Consider the following 18,971-nt stretch of genomic DNA (forward strand, 5'->3'; position numbering starts at 1 on the left):
GAATCAATATTTTCCATTTTCTAAACAAAATTCATTCATATCTGTTAACAGGGCTAAAGGTTAAGCCAACATCCTAATCAGCAAATAATTTTGCGGGCCTATACCCAGAAGAAAAAACAAGAAAATACAAGCAAAATGCTGATTGTTAACTTTTTTTAATTGTTAATTTTTTTATTGAATTATTTTGATTTGACACGTTTAATGAAAATGAACCTTTAAAATACAGAGTCCCTTAAAATTAAATCATCAAACTATATTGACTTTCAGGATTATGCAATTATGAAATTGCTCATTATAATTCTTTTTTTCATTCATCATTAGTGTGTAATTTCCTCTTCTTTACTATTTGCATACATGTACCTATTCAGAACATTACTTTTTTGGGAAATCCAATCAACCTAAGGAATAAAATTTATAAACACAGAAGAGATCAAAAAGCAGAGTAGAAAAATAATTCACTTCTAGGAGCAGCAAAAAATTCCAAATTTATAAATCACACCATGCTTTTCAAATCACCTTAAAACAATGGCATATTCAATGATCAATATACATGTAATATTAATAAATGCAAATAATGTGTACCTTGAATTTCTGTAATAAAATAAAAGAACCACCTTCAATTTTAAGTTACTGACAGATGTTGTATAGTTGTTAATGAGTGAAGTATAACATAAATCATCTATCCTTATCCTCCTCAATAACTTATTTCCTAATATAGATTCAATATGTTACATTTGTATTCATGATATCCATCTTTAAAGATATCTTTTTACTTTCAAAAATTCTGTCAACATTTACATGCATTTGTGTACTGTAGATCACTTCATTTTCGCGACACCTAATTTTCGCGAGATACTGTAGAAGTACTTTTTTCCGCGTGGTATTAATTTACGCTATGTACGCGGTCACAAATTTTCCGCGGAAATTTGTCCATGCGTTCTTAATATAAATGTAAGGCATATAGTGGCAGTCTAGGAAATCCGCGTAATTTTCTACACGCGGATTAAACAGAAATTGAGATTTCGTGGAATTAAGACCCCGTGGAAAAAAAGTACTTCTACAGTAGTCATTTACTCTTTATTAGCGAGACAAAATTTTCATGAATTGTGGTCATTGCTCCATATAATCATAAGGAATTCTATTATTAATAATACATGAGAATGAAGTTTTCGCAAGCATAACGTCTCACGTAACTACGCGAAAATAAAGTTCTCGTGAATTAAAAGTTATTTACAGTATATATACTGTATACAGGGACATTTTCCCTGCAAGCATGAAAGGGTGAAAATAACACGGACCAAAATACCCTCTATAAAGAATATGATGCATGGTTTCTATGAATGCATCAGTTGTTAAAATTACCTTAATCTTACTTTAAATCATTGTATAATCTTACCTGTTTGAGGTAGATGCAGTATGTCGTATATTTTAACTGTCTGGCTGTCCTGACTTAAAATTCCCAGGTAGCCTTTCCTGAAAACCATTGAACAAGTGTTGTATTATTTTATTAAATTGACTGCAGCTGTGTTGCTCATGTTCACACTGTGAAACATCAGTTGCAAAGTAGCAAAACTTTCCAAATTACTTAAAAATGATAAAAATTTCCAATCATGTTATGGAAATTTCCAAATTTCCAATGAAAACGTTATTATTATACACTATTGTCCAGTATTCAGTCTTCAATAATTTGGGTATTTTCCCATTTAATCTTTCGGCAACCTTAATTTTCATTTTCCCTTGGCAATAAATTTCATTATCCTTGGCAAGATCAGAGATAGAAAGATTTATTTTTCATTTTGCAGTAACAACGTTCTTATAATTTCCTATTGTAATACCATATCTGAGACAGTACATGTACTTTCTCTCACACTGTGGGACACCAGCGTATAGAGGAGACAACTTTAGGACAGTACTGTACTTACCTTGTGGGACACCAGCGTATAGAAGAGGCAGCTTTAGGACAGTACTGTACATACCTTGTGGGACACCAGCATATAGAAGAGACAGCTTTAGGACAGTACTGTACTTACCTTGTGGGACACCAGCGTATAGAAAAGACAGCTTTAGGACAGTACTGTACTTACCTTGTGGGACACCAGCGTATAGAAGAGGCAGCTTTAGGACAGTACTGTACATACCTTGTGGGACACCAGCATGTAGAAGAGACAGCTTTAGGACAGTACTGTACTTACCTTGTGGGACACCAGCGTATAGAAGATACAGATTTAGGACAGTACTGTACTTACCTTGTGGGACACCAGCGTATAGAAGAGACAGCTTTAGGACAGTACTGTACTTACCTTGTGGGACACCAGCGTATAGACGAGACAGCTTTAGGTTCCTGAAACGTCAGCATCTTTAAAGTTGATTAAGGAGAAGTTAGATTTAGTCCATGCACTGGGTCAAATTACAGAGAATGTTTCCTCATGCAGTCGTGAAAATAAATTGTCGCAAATTGACCGATTGTAAACAGAAGATGCACAAAGAAGGTTGGTTTACATTATGTCTGTGAATGACACAGTCTTGCATAAAAAATACTCTAGACTTGGAGTGTGCTTGTTTATATATGTATTTAAGCGTTAAAAGGATACAGGTTTGTCAAAGTTCCTCACATCCCAAACACAGACGTGGTTCTGAAATAAAAAGTAATTTATAATCTATTAAATCAATATGAGCTGCAACCTTGATGTTGGAAATTTTTGTTGCAGTATTGTAATAAACTACTATTTCAATGACAGGGAAAATGTACATTTTTAAACTGCTGTTATTCATATTTGTGATTAAAAAAACTATTTTTATGATTTGAACTACTAGCTGTAGAATTAATTTTTTCTGCATGGTTATAATTAGGGCTGGATCAATATATCGGTAATCGGTATATATCGATATTTTTTAGCAATATGATAACCGATACAGAGATGCTTGCGTATTGCTCGATTATTTCAACGTTTAATTAAGAGAAAGAAAAACGTCAAAGTGACTAATATTACGAATGACTAATCTGAAATCGTTTAAACGCATGTAAACATGTCAAAAGTGTAGGGTCGCTATGTAAAAGTTAGAAGCAAAAAGGCAAAATGTAATTATATTTGTCGACAAGAACTTCAAGTCGCAAGTTCTGGTGGAACAACGAGCCTATATATTATTACCCATCTCAGACGGCATCGCAACATTGACCTGTTTGCTACTGTGAAACTTGGAGGCAATTCCAGTAGGTAAAATGGCGCGTCGAAAAAAAGTCATGGAATGTAAACCGATAATAAGATATCAATCCGAGTTTTTAAGTTATAGTTTATTTTAACTCAAAGCAATTTGGTAAAATATTTAATCTGCCATTACTTCCACGAATACGGCGTCATGTGAAGTATCAACACAGTCAAACAGGTCAATGTTGTGATGTCGTCTGTGGCTTCAGAACGAATATTTAGCACCAGTGGCAACATATTTACATGCACAAGGGCTTGTCTGAAACCTGACTAAGTGGATCGATGCCTTGATTTTTCTGAAGAAAAATATGGGCAAATAACATTAATCTGTCATACACTTGTCCATTCAAAGAATAAAAAAAAAAACAAGGATTTAAAATGTTTAATCATTGTAAATTTATGCTTTAATAAAAAAATACTATCACCTCTTTAGAAAAACTTGCAAAAAATAGTGTATTCTCATTTGTCTGTTTCGGCAATATGTATCGCACATCGTACCTCTGTATTGCAATATGTATCTCATCGAAAAATTTCTTTCAATACCCAGCCCTAGTTATAATTCTAGCTATGCACTTGGTCACAAATCCTAGCAGAAATTCTTCCCATCATATTTAATATACATGTAAGACATATGGTGAAAATCTTAGAAATCCCCCTAATCTTCTACCGCTGATTCAACAGAAACAGAGAATCCATGGAATTGTGACCCCATGGAAAATGTATGTTTACAGTATTTCCTCCTTTGACATACTGACCTCATTAAATGAAGCTATCCTGTGATCATTCTGTCTGTCCACACAAACGCCTCGTATCATTTTTGTCTGAGTCTGGTTCTGTGGCCGAGTACAATCTACAAAATAATAGATACAGTACACATACAGGGAGGTGTCGTTAATTATACATTTAACATTCAGGGAGTTGCCATTAATTATACAGTAAACAGGCAGGGAGGTGTCATTATTTATACAATACACAAAACTAATTATACAATATACATGTAAATGCAGGGAGGTTACATCAGTTATACAACAGAACAGATATACAGGGAGTTGTCCTTATTTATTAATCCCTCACAAAAGGTTAAGTTGGAAAGGATGTAGTAATATGCAACTGTGTGTGGTCATTTGTGGTTGAGTGAGTTAACACTGTATGAAACAGACCTAACATGATTTGCATAGGGATCAATGTTGAATGCTGACTCAATTTATAGATAATTATGCTCTTTGCGAGAGGATGTCCTGCTTTGCAGTGCCCTTGCTATACAACAAAGAAGGAGGTGTCCTTAATTATACAAAACCATGCAGGGAAGTGTCATTAGATCATGAAATTAAGAACCAACTGTAAATATGTCACATTAGAACTTTAAAAATAAAGTTGAAACTCAAAAGCTTTCCCACTGACTGAATAAAAAACTGTGCCCTGTAACTTTGTTTTGACTTGAACCTCCTACCTCTGAGGTCATAAATCCTGAGGTATCTAGCATTCATTCCCGTCACAAATGTTCGAGGTTCTTTCTTAAACCAATCAAAAGATGCTGTGGTCTCCGAGGGCCCTAGAAATAGACAAGTTGATTTATATACAACGTCTTACCACCTCCCTCTACATGTGGTAAATATTTTATACTGCTTTTATATTCCAATCATATATAATCAAAACTTACCATCAATTTTTAAGTATGGTAATTGTATAGAAAAAAAATGTAAGTTAAATTATAGAAACTTTAACTCATCATATCTTATCTCTATTTGTAAGTACCGGGTACCTTATCCCGGTGGAAAACTTACCCCCTATCTCTAAGTATGGTACGTGTACCCCTGTTGTATCACTGTGACTAGAACTATATCGCTGTCTATCTCCGTGCTCATTCCCTGGTTTATGGTGAATGTTCCAAATGTTGATGCAGCTATCATTCCTATACTTCTCCAATCCTTCAGCAAGCTGATAATTATATGTACATCAAATCACAAATTAAATTAAAATTTTCCTTATCTGTGAAACTTAGTGAGGCTAACATTCCCTCCTCAATAAATTGGATTCTTTTTAATTTCTCTATAATTTTCCCAAGAAGTGAAATTAAGGAACAAAAAATTGCACTTCAGACACAGAGCAAATTTTAGAACAAATTCTTGCTAAAAGAGAAAATTTTAGAAAGTAACTCTTTCAGAGCTGTCTCTTTTAGCTAGAGTTATGTCCCTTAACAGAGGGTCAATCATTTTTTAAAAGGTATCATAAAACTTTATAAAAAAAATATTGTATGCAATACCAGGGGCTTTAATTTTCATGGGAATAAATTCTCTTGTCAAAAATTGTTTAGTGGGGTTTTTAAATTTGTTTGTTTAAAAAGTAATCAGATTGACATATGAAATTTTATTCCATATGATTTCTTTAAGATTGTCAAAAAAAAATTAACCTATCCAATTCTTGATTGCTGTTCATTATTATAAGAAATGAAAGTAGAACTTACCAGGTGGCAATCTACGGGATTCCAGTTTAGATATATACACGACCTTGTGTGTTTGGGAACTACAAAAATAATGTTTCACATGATTGACTGATTCGGTGAGTGCATTTTAATTTTTTAATACAATCTGACATAACATTACAAAGAATTTTTTTTTAAAACTTATAAAATGACAGCTTTATTTTAGACAAGTAAGCATGTGCATGTATTTAACTGAATTAGATTTCTACTTACCAAACTCTTTGTTAATTAAATCACTCTCATTATTGTCGCTAAAACTGAAATTTAACAAAATGAATCATAACCATGATATCTCTACAGTTAAATTAACTTTGACTTTAAAGTTGTCATATTATTACTTTAACATATAATCAAATCAAATGTTCTCAATAAATTTCAAATAGACTGAAGTTAATGCACAAAATACATGCAAAGCATATTAAACTATTTTTTTCCATATTAATTTGCAAATTACTCAGCAGCAAAAATATATAATTCCAATCTTTTTTTTTTAACAATAACCTTCATAAAACATTTAATTATTGATAAAAGTTTTCTTTTAGTGATCTAATATGAAACTTTAAAACACCTAAATGGAAGTTTAAAAAATTACGACTGTCACATCACCTTGAAGAAAACATTATTCTTACTTGTTTAAGACGACCCTTCCGTTGGCGAGTCCTATGGCCAACATTTTATCAGGCTCTGGCTTTGGATACCATGCCACTGTCTAAATACAATACAGGTGCATGTATACATTCAGTTTAAAGTGTAACATAGTGAATGGATTACTGTACACAGGGAAATTTTTGCCTCCATTTAATTTCTACCCCCTTTACCTTATGCAAAATTGGGCGAATTTAAGACAAAAAATTTTATAAGAACATTTTAATTCCTTAAACAGCTAGAACTGTGACAGGGCTAATTTAAAATGGGGCAGAATAGTCTAAAACTGCCTGTGAAAGTGTGAAATTAACATAGGGCAAAAATAATCTTGTATACATTAATGAAAGAAGTCAAAATATTTGAAAAATAAATAAGGAGACAGATAGACTATGGAGGTGATTGGCAATGACCTTTCATTTCAGGTCAGCTAAAAATAATATAGAATTAATTTCCAATGTACAGACATTTTTAAGTGAAACAATATTTCATGAATTTAGTAAAACTGGATTTCTATAAAGTACATGTATTTCAAACAAAATACGCAGGGCTCTGTTTTTATCTTTTATTTTTATATTTGCATGTATGGTCCTGAAACCATTGAGGATATGAACAGATAAACCCACCTTTAACATTCCAATCTCTATGGACTTAGGTTGTTCTACGGCCCACAGGAAATCTGAAATCTGCTTCACGATTGGAGCTAAAAATCATTAAAGATATATTAATTAGTCAATTATATTTATTAGTTAAATAAAAAATAAAATGTTCTATTTATATGAATCTGTCCCATATTTCTAATAATTGTCTATTTCAGATATTTGCATTTTTCTATTTTAATGTTTTGAAAATCTATTTCAGATATTTGCATTTTTCTATTTTAATGTTTTGAAAATACATTTCATGGAAGTATTTTGCTCTTGAACATTCAGGAAAATTCGTATTTGAATTCAATAATAAGTTTGAAGTACATGTATTTATTTCCATTTTTTTAATGAATCTTTAATTAAGATCCTACCTTTCTGTGCAGGCTTCCCTCTTGACTGGTCAATTTTGTACAGTAAAATCTTATTAGGACTACAGGTACAAAACAGGTCCTCATAGATCGGAGACCAGTAAACTTTTAGATTACTCATTGTGTATAGTTGGTGTTACAGTACAGCCTGCTCTTGTAATATATAGATGCACTACCTGTCACAAAATAAAATTGACAAAAAATATATAAATGTCAGTTATCAAAACAAAACTTTTTGCTAATTTAAATTGACAGAATTTTTTGACGCAGTAATTTGGACCCACGATGCATCACTTGTTTTAGCTAAGTCTCCCAAGAATAACAGCAAATGTTCAACAAAATGTTTACTCGCCTTGATTTAATGGATATATATTGAAGATAAATAGTAAACGAAATGTTCCTCATTAACGTTTAGCACTCTTCAGTTTTTTTTTCTTGGTATTGCAACTTGCATACGACGTCATGTGACGTCAGAGTCTAGACAATCGGCAATCCTCGGCTGACTCCGCTACGCTCCATTCAAACCTCGGATGTGATTAGTGGAGGAATACGCAACGGATCCTTACATTTCTCCGCCGGAAACTGCCTTATCACTCATTTCATATTTCGCTCTGCATAACGTTCTTCGAAAATGTTTCTTAATTTGTACAATCCTCTATCGTAAACAGGTTTTGATTACATCCTCATGTTAACAGGCTTTGAAAGCAAGAAAAAACTGCTGAGTGTGCCACAAAATAACTCCGATTTCAAATGTATGACATTTGAATGAAATTCAAATAAGATCACATGACTGAATCAGCAAGATGGTAGATCACCGTTGACGTCCGAGGTTATGTGCGAGGTACGAGTCATCCGAGGAATTCCGAGTGGAGTCTAGACGCACCAAATGTCACGTGTGGTTTGATGAGCCCGATCTAAATTAAAACAATAGAGGAGTTTGCGCTCGCTCTAACGGTTGCACCGTCAAAATATTAAATCTATAAATCTATTTCAAGCTATATATTAGATTTATCTACATGTAAACTGGAAAATGTGATATTTGCTGAACCTGTAAACAGCCCCTGCAAATGCCACAACATCGAACACATTATTTGTCAAGTTGTCAACAATACAATCATTCAAAAACGAAAAAAGTACGCACACTGAAAGTTGTTGAAAGGGCTTGGAGAAAACCATTAACACACACACTTTACTGTTTACATCTCTGATTTCAAGTTCCGATTCCGAAATCAGTCTACTTTCATTTTCAATTGCAGGAGTCGTAAACTGGTTCCAATTGTCGTAAAAGTTGTTTTGATATTCCGTCTTTTATGGGATGTTTGCAAAGATTAAATAAATGTACATATATAATTCATCTGATGAAGTTTATAGAATCTGAATTTTTTAAAAACAAAAACAAAGAAATGAAGAATTTGCGAACTACCCATTTCCTTTACTTCCGGCGTCATGTTTTTATGACAGCGATTGAGCGAACTTGAGAGTTTGATCCCAGATCAAAATGATGTTTGTATTGTACGAGTTGCTCATTGAATAGATATCTAAATGTAACTGAAAAACCCAGATATGTCGAACACAAGAAATCCAAAGGACATTAGAGGCATGGTGACGGGCAGTGAACGGGTAACTGCGTTTGATTTGGTCGACGTCCATTTGGCCGAGAGTAAAAATAAAAAGGTGTTTAGACATATATCTGGCTGTAAACCTGAACGTGTTTTATTTTATTTTTGTCTAGAAGCTGGTATTTAATTATTTAAAAACTCTACTTCAATGACAATGTGACCTAGAAACTACAGGTTAAATAGTTTTGATTTAATCCCTTTCCTGAATTTCCCCATGAGTCATTGACTGGGAAATATCCAGAATAAAATTCCAATTCAGTTGTTAAGGCAATGGTTTACTTTTCAACAGGCTGCAGGTTCTTAACTTATTGTGGTTTTTATTTACTCAAAAAATTTGTTCACAACATTTAACACATGTTTTATATGGCTAGTCTGAAAAATAAAGTTAAAATTCCAAGAATTTTAGGACCTCAATTTTCAAAATTGTTTCGTTAATTGTTTTTTTTAATTTTTTATTTTAGGATATGGAAGAAATGAAGGGAAATCTGGATAAGCTGAAGAATTTGTCCGAGGATGACAAGAAAGAAAATGCGATGCTGAGATCTCGAATCGACGAACAGAGCCAGCTGATAATGATACTGAAACAGAGAGCTGATGACGTGCAAGGAAAATCCTCTACTCTGGAGCGAATCAACAAAGAATTGATGGACTTTAGGGGCAATGCTCAAGAGATGCTGAATGCAGAAATCAGAAAAAATTCTCTTCTCGAAAAACGCTTTGATGAACTTGCATCAAACCATCAAGAAATGATTAAGATTAAAGACGAGTATAAGAGATCCAATCAGGATTTACGACAGGAGAACTCTCGTCTCAGGGATGAAAATTCACGCTTGTTTTCTGGTGCAATAGTTGAAAAAGATCAGCATATTTCTGACTTGGAGAAAAAGCTTGCCAGTTTAAAAGAACAGACCAGTAGTCAAGAACTTAGACAAAGGTACATGTGTGCATTGCATGTAGTAAAAAAGTTCACTTAATGTAATTGTCAAGATCAGTTTCTATTCAATTCAAAAGTATTCAATCCAGTGAATGGACAAAAATTTTCCTCCAAAGAAATTCAAGTAAAATGAAAAATTATCAGGAAAATATTTGCAATATGCATAGGAACATTAGTAAGGGTGCTTCAATCATGAAATATGCCTATGTGACAAGTCTGTGTGATGTACACACCAATAACTCACACAAAACTTTAAAAAGAATTCTTTAAATATTACCATTATAATCATATCAGGTATATAGGTATCATTATCATTACTTATTCCAGGGTTCGAAATTAGCGAGAAATACTCGCAAAATGCGAGATGATTTTTAAATCAGCGAGTAAAAATTGAAGACACTCAAAATTTTTAGCGAGTGGTGATTTTTGACCCAAGTAGTCTTGTATCCATATTTTTCTGGTAATTCGTCTTGCTTGTATGAAATTTGAAAAGAGTCACAATGCATTCGGTAAACCTCGGTTGATTCTCTCACCATTTCCCAATCAGCTGATGCAATTTATACAAAAAGTTTCATTGTACAGTGTAGTTTTATTTGACATATAAAATGTGTCAACCTTGTCAAAATTTACCTTAGATAAAAAGAGTAATCATTATTTTTACACCAAATAATTTCTCCCATAACTTTTTGAAGATCGTTTTCAGCATCTAGACAGCCATGTTAGGTGCCCGCTGTAAATATCACACGTGGTTAATTATGTCCGGGATGTTTGACCCCTTTATTCAGTAGCAAAAAATCCCAACCTACCATCCCTTGATCATATTGATTTTCTTTTTTGGAATGTTACAGGAATTACAGGAAATAATTTTTTTTTTTTTTTTAGGCCAGATTACCTTTTTAGCTCACCTCGACGAAGTCGAGATGAGCTTATGCTATACCCCCGGCGTTGGCGTCGGCGTCCCAGGTTAAAGTTTTAGGAGCAAGTCCATTCCCAAGTAACTATAAGCCCTATCTGAACCAAACTTGCATGGATGATGCATCTAGGGATGTACACTACCAGACTTGCTTCGGATGCTGGATCTGACCTACATTTTCTAGATGAGTGACCAGGTTAAAGTTTTTGGAGCAGGTTAAAGTTTTTGGAGCAGGTCCATTCCCAAGGAATTATAAGCCCTACCCAGACCAAACTTGCATGGATGATATATCTAGGAATGTACACTACCAGACTTGCTTCGGATGCTGGATCTGACCTACATTTTCCAGATGAGTGACCAGGTTAAAGTTTTTGGAGCAGGTCTATTCCCAAGGAACTATAAGCCCTACCTGAACCAAACTTGCATGGATGATGCATCTAGGGATGTACACTACCAGACTTGCTTCAGATGCTGGATCTGACCTACATTGTCTAGATGAGTGACCAGGTTAAAGATTTTGGAGCAGGTCCATTCCACAGGAACTATAAGCCTATTTGGACCAAACTTGCATGGATGATGCATCTAGGGATGGACACTACCAGACTTGCTTCAGATGCTGGATCTGACCTACATTTTCATTCCCAAGTAACTATAAGCCCTACCTGAAGCAAACTTGCATGGATGATGTATCTAGGGATGTACACTACCAGACTAGTTTCAGATACTGGATCTGACCTACATTTTCATTCCCAAGTAACTATGAGCGCTATTTGGACCAAACTTGCATAGATGATGTATCTAGGGATGGACACTACCAGACTTGCTTCGGATGCTGGATCTGACCTACATTTTCATTCCCAAGTAACTATAAGCCCTACCTGAACCAAACTTGCTTGGATGATGCATCTAGGGATGGACACTACCAGACTTGCTTCGGATGCTGGATCTCACCTACATTTTCATTCCCAAGTAACTATAAGCCCTACCTGAACCAAACTTGCATGGATGATGCATCTAGGGATGGACACTACCAGACTTGCTTCGGATGCTGAATCTGACCTACATTTTCATTTCCAAGTAACTATAAGCCCTACCTGAACCAAACTTGCATGGATGATGCATCTAGGGATGGACACTACCAGACTTGCTTCGGATGCTGGATCTGACCTACATTTTCATTCCCAAGTAACTATGAGCGCTATTTTGGACTAAACTTGCATAGATGATGTATCTAGGGATGGACACTACCAGACTTGCTTCGGATGCTGGATCTGACCTACATTTTCATTCCCAAGTAACTATAAGCCCTACCTGAAGCAAACTTGCATGGATGATGTATCTAGGGATGGACACTACCAGACTTGCTTCGGATGCTGGATCTGACCTACATTTTCATTCCCAAGTAACTATAAGCCCTAGCTAAACCAAACTTGCATGGATGATGCATCTTAGGATGGACACTATCAGACTTGCTTGGGATGCTGGATCTGACCTATATTTTCCATACAAGAGACCAGGTTAAAGTTTTGGGAACAGATCAATCCGAATGAACTTGAAGTCTTTGATATCTGCAGTTTTAACAGTTATGAATATTTGTTTACACAATACATGTTTTTCACACTAAATGCATAGAAATGTGTATATGCCATGTAGAGGGTAAAGCACAACTTGCAAGAATATTGTTGTTAGGATGAATACTTAATATTAAGAAAATATGATGTAGGATTTGCATTACTTAAACTGATAACATTCGTCGAGGTGAGCTTCGTAATCTTTGATTACCTATGTTTTTTTTAAAGTAATAACATTGATGTTCTTAATTCTGTACTGACCTATTAAAGAAGGACCTGTATTATAATTGATTTAAATGAGCATGAAAAAGACATTTAATCCTTTTTTAATTTTAGCTTGTTGATCTTCATTTTAGCCTGTAGATTTTATATGTACAGGCTAAAATTAGCCTGTGGTTAAAAAAGTTAATTTCGATCCCTGTTATTCTCTATGCATCCTACAGACAAATTATCCAAGATCTGAAAGTTCGAGAGCAGGAGCTTCAAAAAGAAATTCAGACATTGCAGGAGCAATATAAAACGGACGTAAAAAACCTCAACAATAAATTACAGGAAACAGAAGAGAGGTTAAAAGGTACGTGATCCAGCAGAAATGCTGTTTGATCGTTAAATTAACTTCACGTCAATTATCTTGATTATGGGGATCCTAGATAACAAAGAGAAAACACTTTTCAAGTTTTTTTTGGTCAAAAATCTCCATATACTGTGTACAGGGTTATTTTTGCCTTGCGTTATTTTTGCTGTTTCACACTTCCATACAACTTTGCCCCATTTTACAATTTTATCAGTATAAAAAATTGCTAGTATGCTCTTTACTTTTAATATGCTCAAGTTTAAATTTCCCACTTGCACTTAGGGAAAAAAGGGATGGGAGAAAACCATAGCGAAATTTCCCTGTTAGAAATGTACAATGATGCTGTTTGATTTTTATTTAAAAGAAGACATTGATAATTTGGAGGGGGAGGGGTGGGAATCAAAGATTTGATTTTTGGACAGATTATTGAAACGAGATTGACAAAACAGAGCATTGTTAGTAACATTGCTGATTTATTTCTTTTCACAGGTGCTAATTACAAGTTACAAAACCAACTAGACGACAAGAAATCAGCTGATTTTGAATCTCAGAGCAGAATACAGGCCCTAACCAAAGAGAAAGATGAACTGTTGGACCTCGCAATGCAGAGAGGCAAAATCATACAGGTATATTATTCTGCTGTAAACAGGTAAAATCATACAGGTAAATCACCATACTGTATACAGGACAATGTCAGAGAGGCAAAATCATACAGGTATTTAATCCCAATGCTGTTTACAGGAAAATGTCAGTTTTGATGTAAATTACATAACTTCCATTCCCTCCTCTACCAATGCCTTTACATAATTTTTTTTCAGAATTTAATATAAACAGTAAATTATTACTGGAATTGATGAAATGACCCAGCAATGTTTTTTTTTGGAGGGTGGGGTGGGGGGGGGGGAATTTGATAATCTGATTTGTTGAATCATATTCACTTGAACATGTCTAGCAACTCTGATCATTTTTTACAGTAAGTGTTACAAATTATATTCATGTATGTTAAATCTTTAGATTTGTTTTAATTTTTAGCTCTACTGGTCAGAGACCAGAAGAGCTTATGCGATAGTAATGCGTCCGTCGTCCATCCGTCCGTCTGTCTGTAAACAATTTTTCAAAATGCTACTCCTCGTACAGTTTTGGTCCGATTTCAATATAACTTGGCACACAAGTAGACTACACTAAGATACATAATTCTGTGCATCGGTTTTTGATTTCGATGAACGGCGTTGCCATGGTTACTAAAAATAGAAATTTCTGTGAAATTCTTTCAAATTGCAACTCCTCGTACAGTTTTGGTCTGATTTCAGTATAACTTGGCACACAAGAAGACTACACTAAGATACATAATTCTGTGCATGGGTTTTTTATTTCAATGAACGGTGTTGCCATGGTTACTAAAAATAGAAATTTCTGTGAAATTCTTTCAAAATACTACTCCTCCTACAGTTTTAGTATGATTTCAATATAATTTGGCACACAAGTAGACTACACTAAGATACATAATTCTGTGCATCGGTTTTTGATTTCAATGAATGGTGTTCCTATGGTTACTAAAAATAGAAATTTCTGTGAAATTCTTTCAAAATACTACTCCTACAGTTTTAGTATGATTTCAATATAATTTGGCACACAAGTAGACTATACTAAGATACATAATTTTGTGCATCAGTTTTTGATTTCGATGAATGGTATTGACATGGTTACTAAAAATAGAAATTTCTGAGAAATTCTTTCAAATGGCTTCTCCTCCTACAGTTTTGGTCTGATTTCCATATAACTTGGCACACAAAAAGTATATACTAAGATACATTAAATTCTGTGCATCGATTTTAATTTTGATAAGTGACGAGGATAATTTTTCTATTTATTGCTGTTTTGAAGTCTCAAGTTTCTTCCTTTGTTTTAAGTTTAAACCAGTAGAGCTACAGTCTCGACAGAGACTTCTGGTTTAATATTAACATTATAACGTAAGTCCTGTTACTTTTTACAGAAAGAACAATCGGAAAACAAGAAACTACAGAAGAAAATTGAGGAGACGGAGAGATCTATTAGGAGCCTGGAGGAGAAGTTTGAGTAAGATCAGATTAATTATCATCATTAATTGATTATAGCCAATTAACCCGACTAACATGCCTTTACATTTAACGGTGTATTCTATTTAGTGATTTTAGCATCATCCACTAAATTAAGTATATTTCAAAATGTCTTGTCTATCATAGATTTACATGTATATCTAGCACATTCAGATAGCGTTAAATCAAGTCTATGCTAACTTGTTGAAGCACGATTTTCTGCCAAATATCATATTACTTCAAATATAATTCATTTACAGTATATGGCTTTATATTGCAATTAACATGACTAACATGGTAATTTTAATAAGAGATAGTTTTATTCTGAAAAGAAAACAAACAAATTAAATATTGTGTGTGCAATTAATTTTTTTCACTTATAGATTGTATGTAAAAATTATTTTGGTAATCATTAGGCTTCAAAATTTTAAAATGGTAATTCAAGTACTAGGGATAATATGGCAGAATTATGAAATGCATTTCAACTACTGACATTTCAATTCCTTTGAACACTTTTTGATCAGTCTCATTATACCCCCTGCAAACGAAGTTTGGGGGGGGGGTATATGGGAATCACCTTGTCCATCTGTCGGTCCGTCTGTCTAGCTGTCCGTCTGTCTGTGCAATCGTGTCCGGTCCATATCTTTCTGACAGAGGGACTTTAGAATCTACTACTCCACACTAAGATTGCTCATGACCTAAGGGTGTGTCATGACCTTGACCCAAGGTCATTTGGGGAAGTTCAAGATCACTGGAAGAAAAATTTCATAATTTGTGTTTGATACATATCTTTATTATGGAAAAACTTACTTCTGAAAAACCCAGCAGGGGGTATTTTGTCACGTTTGGACAGTTCTAGTTAAGTTTCAGATAATATTGAATGAATTTCTATTGAATTTCTCATTATCTGCAGAATATCAAATTCCATCATGCTTGTCAATGAGTCTTAGAATTATTTTGTTGTGACCAGTTGACGAGGAATGCTCACTCCTCCAACATGGCACCGGATTCCATCTCTGATGTTTTAGAAGTCTGTGTTTGCTCTAATCTATTTTGTCTTGTTTTATGGTCTTTTGAGCTCTGAATATGGTTTGTTATCTCCCTTTATTTCATTCTTCTCCAGCAGATATATAAAATTATCAAAGATTACTGCTCAGTCTGGATCATAGAGTTATTAGGCTTATTACTATTCATTTCATTATTATCTTTCAACTTTTTTTCATTTATTTCTACGAAGGATTTGTCTTGCAGTAAGAAATTAATCACAGATAGATGTTTTTCTCACAATCAGTCAGTTTATTATATTTATTTGAATTACAAATAACACCCAATTTACAAAATGCACAATTTTTTTTAATATTCAATTATTTCAATGAATGGAAATGTTTATTCTTTCACATTTTTTCCCCATATCATTCACTCACAATTTAATGTTAATTGGTGGGGAAAAAAACCCTAACTCTTATTCTTAATTGCATTTTAAATTTCTGCACTCGACTCAAGTATCTTCATTGTATATTGTAACCTGACAAAACTTTGCATGAGTATTGTTAATGTTAGATGTTTGGATCTGATTAAGGGAATAATGATAGCTGTGACCTGATTACTAAGCTGATTAATAATATGATGCATGTACATGTATCACCATAGATTCCTAGTAACTATACACAATTAATTTATTTATCATGTAATTGTGCAAGAAGTACCATTCATGGAATAAAAATTCTTGCCTTTTTGTATTATTGATTTGCTGAAATATACTTAAATATTTTGATGCCATATATGGGGCTGGAAGAAAATAAAGATGTAATGCATGCATGGCTGTGTAGATAAATTATTTTTTAATGCTTTTTTGCTAAATGTAGAAATGACTGCAATGCAATTCTGAAGAGCAGGCAAGTAAATTGGAGTTAATAACCATAAAAAATTGTGTTATTACTATATCATGGGTTAAAAAATTTATTATTGGTAACAGAAAGAAGTGCCTGTAGTTCCAATTACAGACAGTTGTTATATGACATCCTGTATTGATAGGTAAATACGAGTATATATCCTACATTGTACATTGACAGGTCAATATAAGTATATCCTGTATTTGTAGAAGGGAGGCAGCTACAGTAAACGCCAACCTACAGGTGCGGAAGTTACGTGACGAGCTGAGCTCTGCAGAGACTCGTTGTAAAGAAGCCATTAGGGTTAGTCTTGTCAAAGATATAATTTATAAAGTACTAGATATTGAAATTTAAGCATTGTCATGCTAAACTTATATAACAATAAAATTAATTTTACAGTATGATAGACTTCATAAGTGCACTTTTAAGATAAATAATGGGCATATAAAATATTTAAAGATTTATTATATTCATTTATATTTTCAAAACATTATGTAAAATTATGAATACATGTGTACATCTAGATGTTTCATGTATTTAAGTGATTATTATTGTTCCACAGGATTTTGAGGCTTTTAAGAAATACTCCAACACGCTGCTGCAAAAAGAGAAAGAAATCAATGAGAGACTCAGGCATCTGGCAGAGTAATCTCCCTCAGTAAAGTCACTTCCTGTTGTAAAGACACAGTGGTGTCCTTTAGTTAGACCTTTTCCTGTCAGGATCAGGGAGAGTAGTCTCCCTTTGTGATATCACTTCCTGGTAGGGATGTGTCATTAAGGGAAATTAATTGTCTAGCTATTTTTGAAGAGTGAATTACTGGCTGAGTGTACATTACATTCAATTTAATCGAAATACAACTTACTCTGGTTATAAAATTGCCCCATTTAAGGTGATAAGACCATAGATTGTAAGATTATGCAAAAAATTTATAAAGTTGGAAGTTTTAAAGTACATTAATACTGCTGACAATTCCGAAGTCAAATAAAATATATATATAATGTAAAATATATATATATATATATAAAAATAAATATTTTTGTTTGAAAACATAATGCATCTGAATTTGAAGAATATTACATAATGTATATGATAATTATGTGATAAGCATTTCTACATGTACATAAAAGACTGCAGTATACATATATTTTATCAAATATGTAAACTTATATATACATGTGCCTTGGAGTAAAGAAAATTTATTAATTTACTGCTGAAACTGTTTATTATTGTCACAGTGATATAAATACAAAATACATGCACATGTAAGTTTTATATTATTGCTGCTGAAACTTTATTTTTATTATTAATTAATGTGTACATATCTCGTATACTGTAAATCACTTTTTAATTCGCAAGAACTTTATTTTCGCGTAATTATGCGAGACAGTGTGCTCTCGAAAATTTAATTCTCGCGTAAAATAGTATTCCTTAAGTTTATATAGACCAATAACCACAATTCGCGAAAATTTTGTCTCGCTTATTAAGAGTAAAAGACTATCTCGCAAAAATAAGGTGTCACCAAAATTTAGTGATCTACAGTACATATAACCAGTATTTGAACACTCTTGGGACTCTGCAGTCATTGCTTTTCTGTTTGTAAATACATGTATGCATCTGCAACTTTTGGCCTTTATGTGTATATATCAGAGAACGAGACTCTGGAAGGACGACATTCTATTAGGTCAAGGACATAATTTTAGGTCAAAGTTCAAAAAAAGCATTTTGCCATGTAAGTTGGAACCATGTACATGTATCAATTACTATTTATTATATAGCTCAATGGCACTTTTAACATATAGTTTTAGTGTTATTATTTTACCATGGGTTAAAATTTATTACCGAAAAAATGCCTGTGTTAAAGCTTTCTGCTTGACAAATGTGATAAATGACCAAATTTAATTGTCAAAGAATAATTATTCCATTTACATGATGTATGAGGCCAAATGATAGATTTATATGTAATATTAAAATTCCGTCCAATTTATGATTTTTTTAATTAAATAAATGTACTTGTATTTGTTTCTTTGAAATTTATTTATTTTTAAAA

General features: G+C 33.4%; 2 protein-coding genes across 3 annotated transcripts in view; one reads left to right on the forward strand and one right to left on the reverse strand.

Annotated features, from left to right (window-relative positions):
* The window catches only part of LOC134276464 (GATOR2 complex protein MIOS-like), a 31,169-nt gene extending 22,575 nt beyond the window's left edge, over positions 1-8,594 (reverse strand). The window contains 12 exon segments of the mRNA XM_062758716.1: positions 1,397-1,473; positions 2,301-2,356; positions 2,592-2,633; positions 3,962-4,056; positions 4,657-4,758; positions 4,991-5,144; positions 5,671-5,729; positions 5,902-5,945; positions 6,318-6,397; positions 6,957-7,033; positions 7,349-7,521; positions 8,489-8,594. Coding sequence (XP_062614700.1) covers positions 1,397-1,473; positions 2,301-2,356; positions 2,592-2,633; positions 3,962-4,056; positions 4,657-4,758; positions 4,991-5,144; positions 5,671-5,729; positions 5,902-5,945; positions 6,318-6,397; positions 6,957-7,033; positions 7,349-7,466 — 904 coding nt within the window. The 5' untranslated portion in view covers positions 7,467-7,521; positions 8,489-8,594.
* Positions 8,595-8,824: 230 nt separating this feature from the next.
* LOC134276465 (coiled-coil domain-containing protein 89-like) lies at positions 8,825-17,883 on the forward strand. 2 transcript variants are annotated; one of them, XM_062758717.1, is made up of 7 exons: positions 8,825-9,019; positions 9,426-9,898; positions 12,826-12,956; positions 13,446-13,582; positions 14,950-15,032; positions 17,133-17,226; positions 17,486-17,883. In XM_062758717.1, exons 1-7 carry the CDS (start codon positions 8,909-8,911, stop codon positions 17,570-17,572), a joined length of 1,116 nt encoding a protein of 371 aa, XP_062614701.1. In that variant the 5' UTR covers positions 8,825-8,908; the 3' UTR covers positions 17,573-17,883. The 2 variants fall into 2 exon arrangements, with proteins under 2 accessions (XP_062614701.1, XP_062614702.1); XM_062758718.1 differs by having other exon boundaries at positions 8,825-8,965.
* The last annotated feature ends 1,088 nt before the right edge of the window (positions 17,884-18,971 follow it).

This window comes from Saccostrea cucullata, unplaced genomic scaffold (genome assembly GCF_032062105.1).
Source record: "Saccostrea cucullata isolate Sc308-1 unplaced genomic scaffold, CSIRO_AGI_Scuc_v1 ctg1207, whole genome shotgun sequence".
NCBI classification, from domain to species: Eukaryota; Metazoa; Mollusca; class Bivalvia; order Ostreida; family Ostreidae; genus Saccostrea; species Saccostrea cuccullata.

Coding starts and splice junctions, on each gene's coding strand:
- LOC134276465 (XM_062758717.1), top strand. CDS start 8,909: ATGTCGAACACAAGAAATCCAAAGGACATTAGAGGCATGGTGACGGGC. Junction 12,957..13,445: donor AACAGAAGAGAGGTTAAAAG/GTACGTGATCCA, acceptor TTCTTTTCACAG/GTGCTAATTACAAGTTACAA. Junction 13,583..14,949: donor AGAGAGGCAAAATCATACAG/GTATATTATTCT, acceptor TACTTTTTACAG/AAAGAACAATCGGAAAACAA.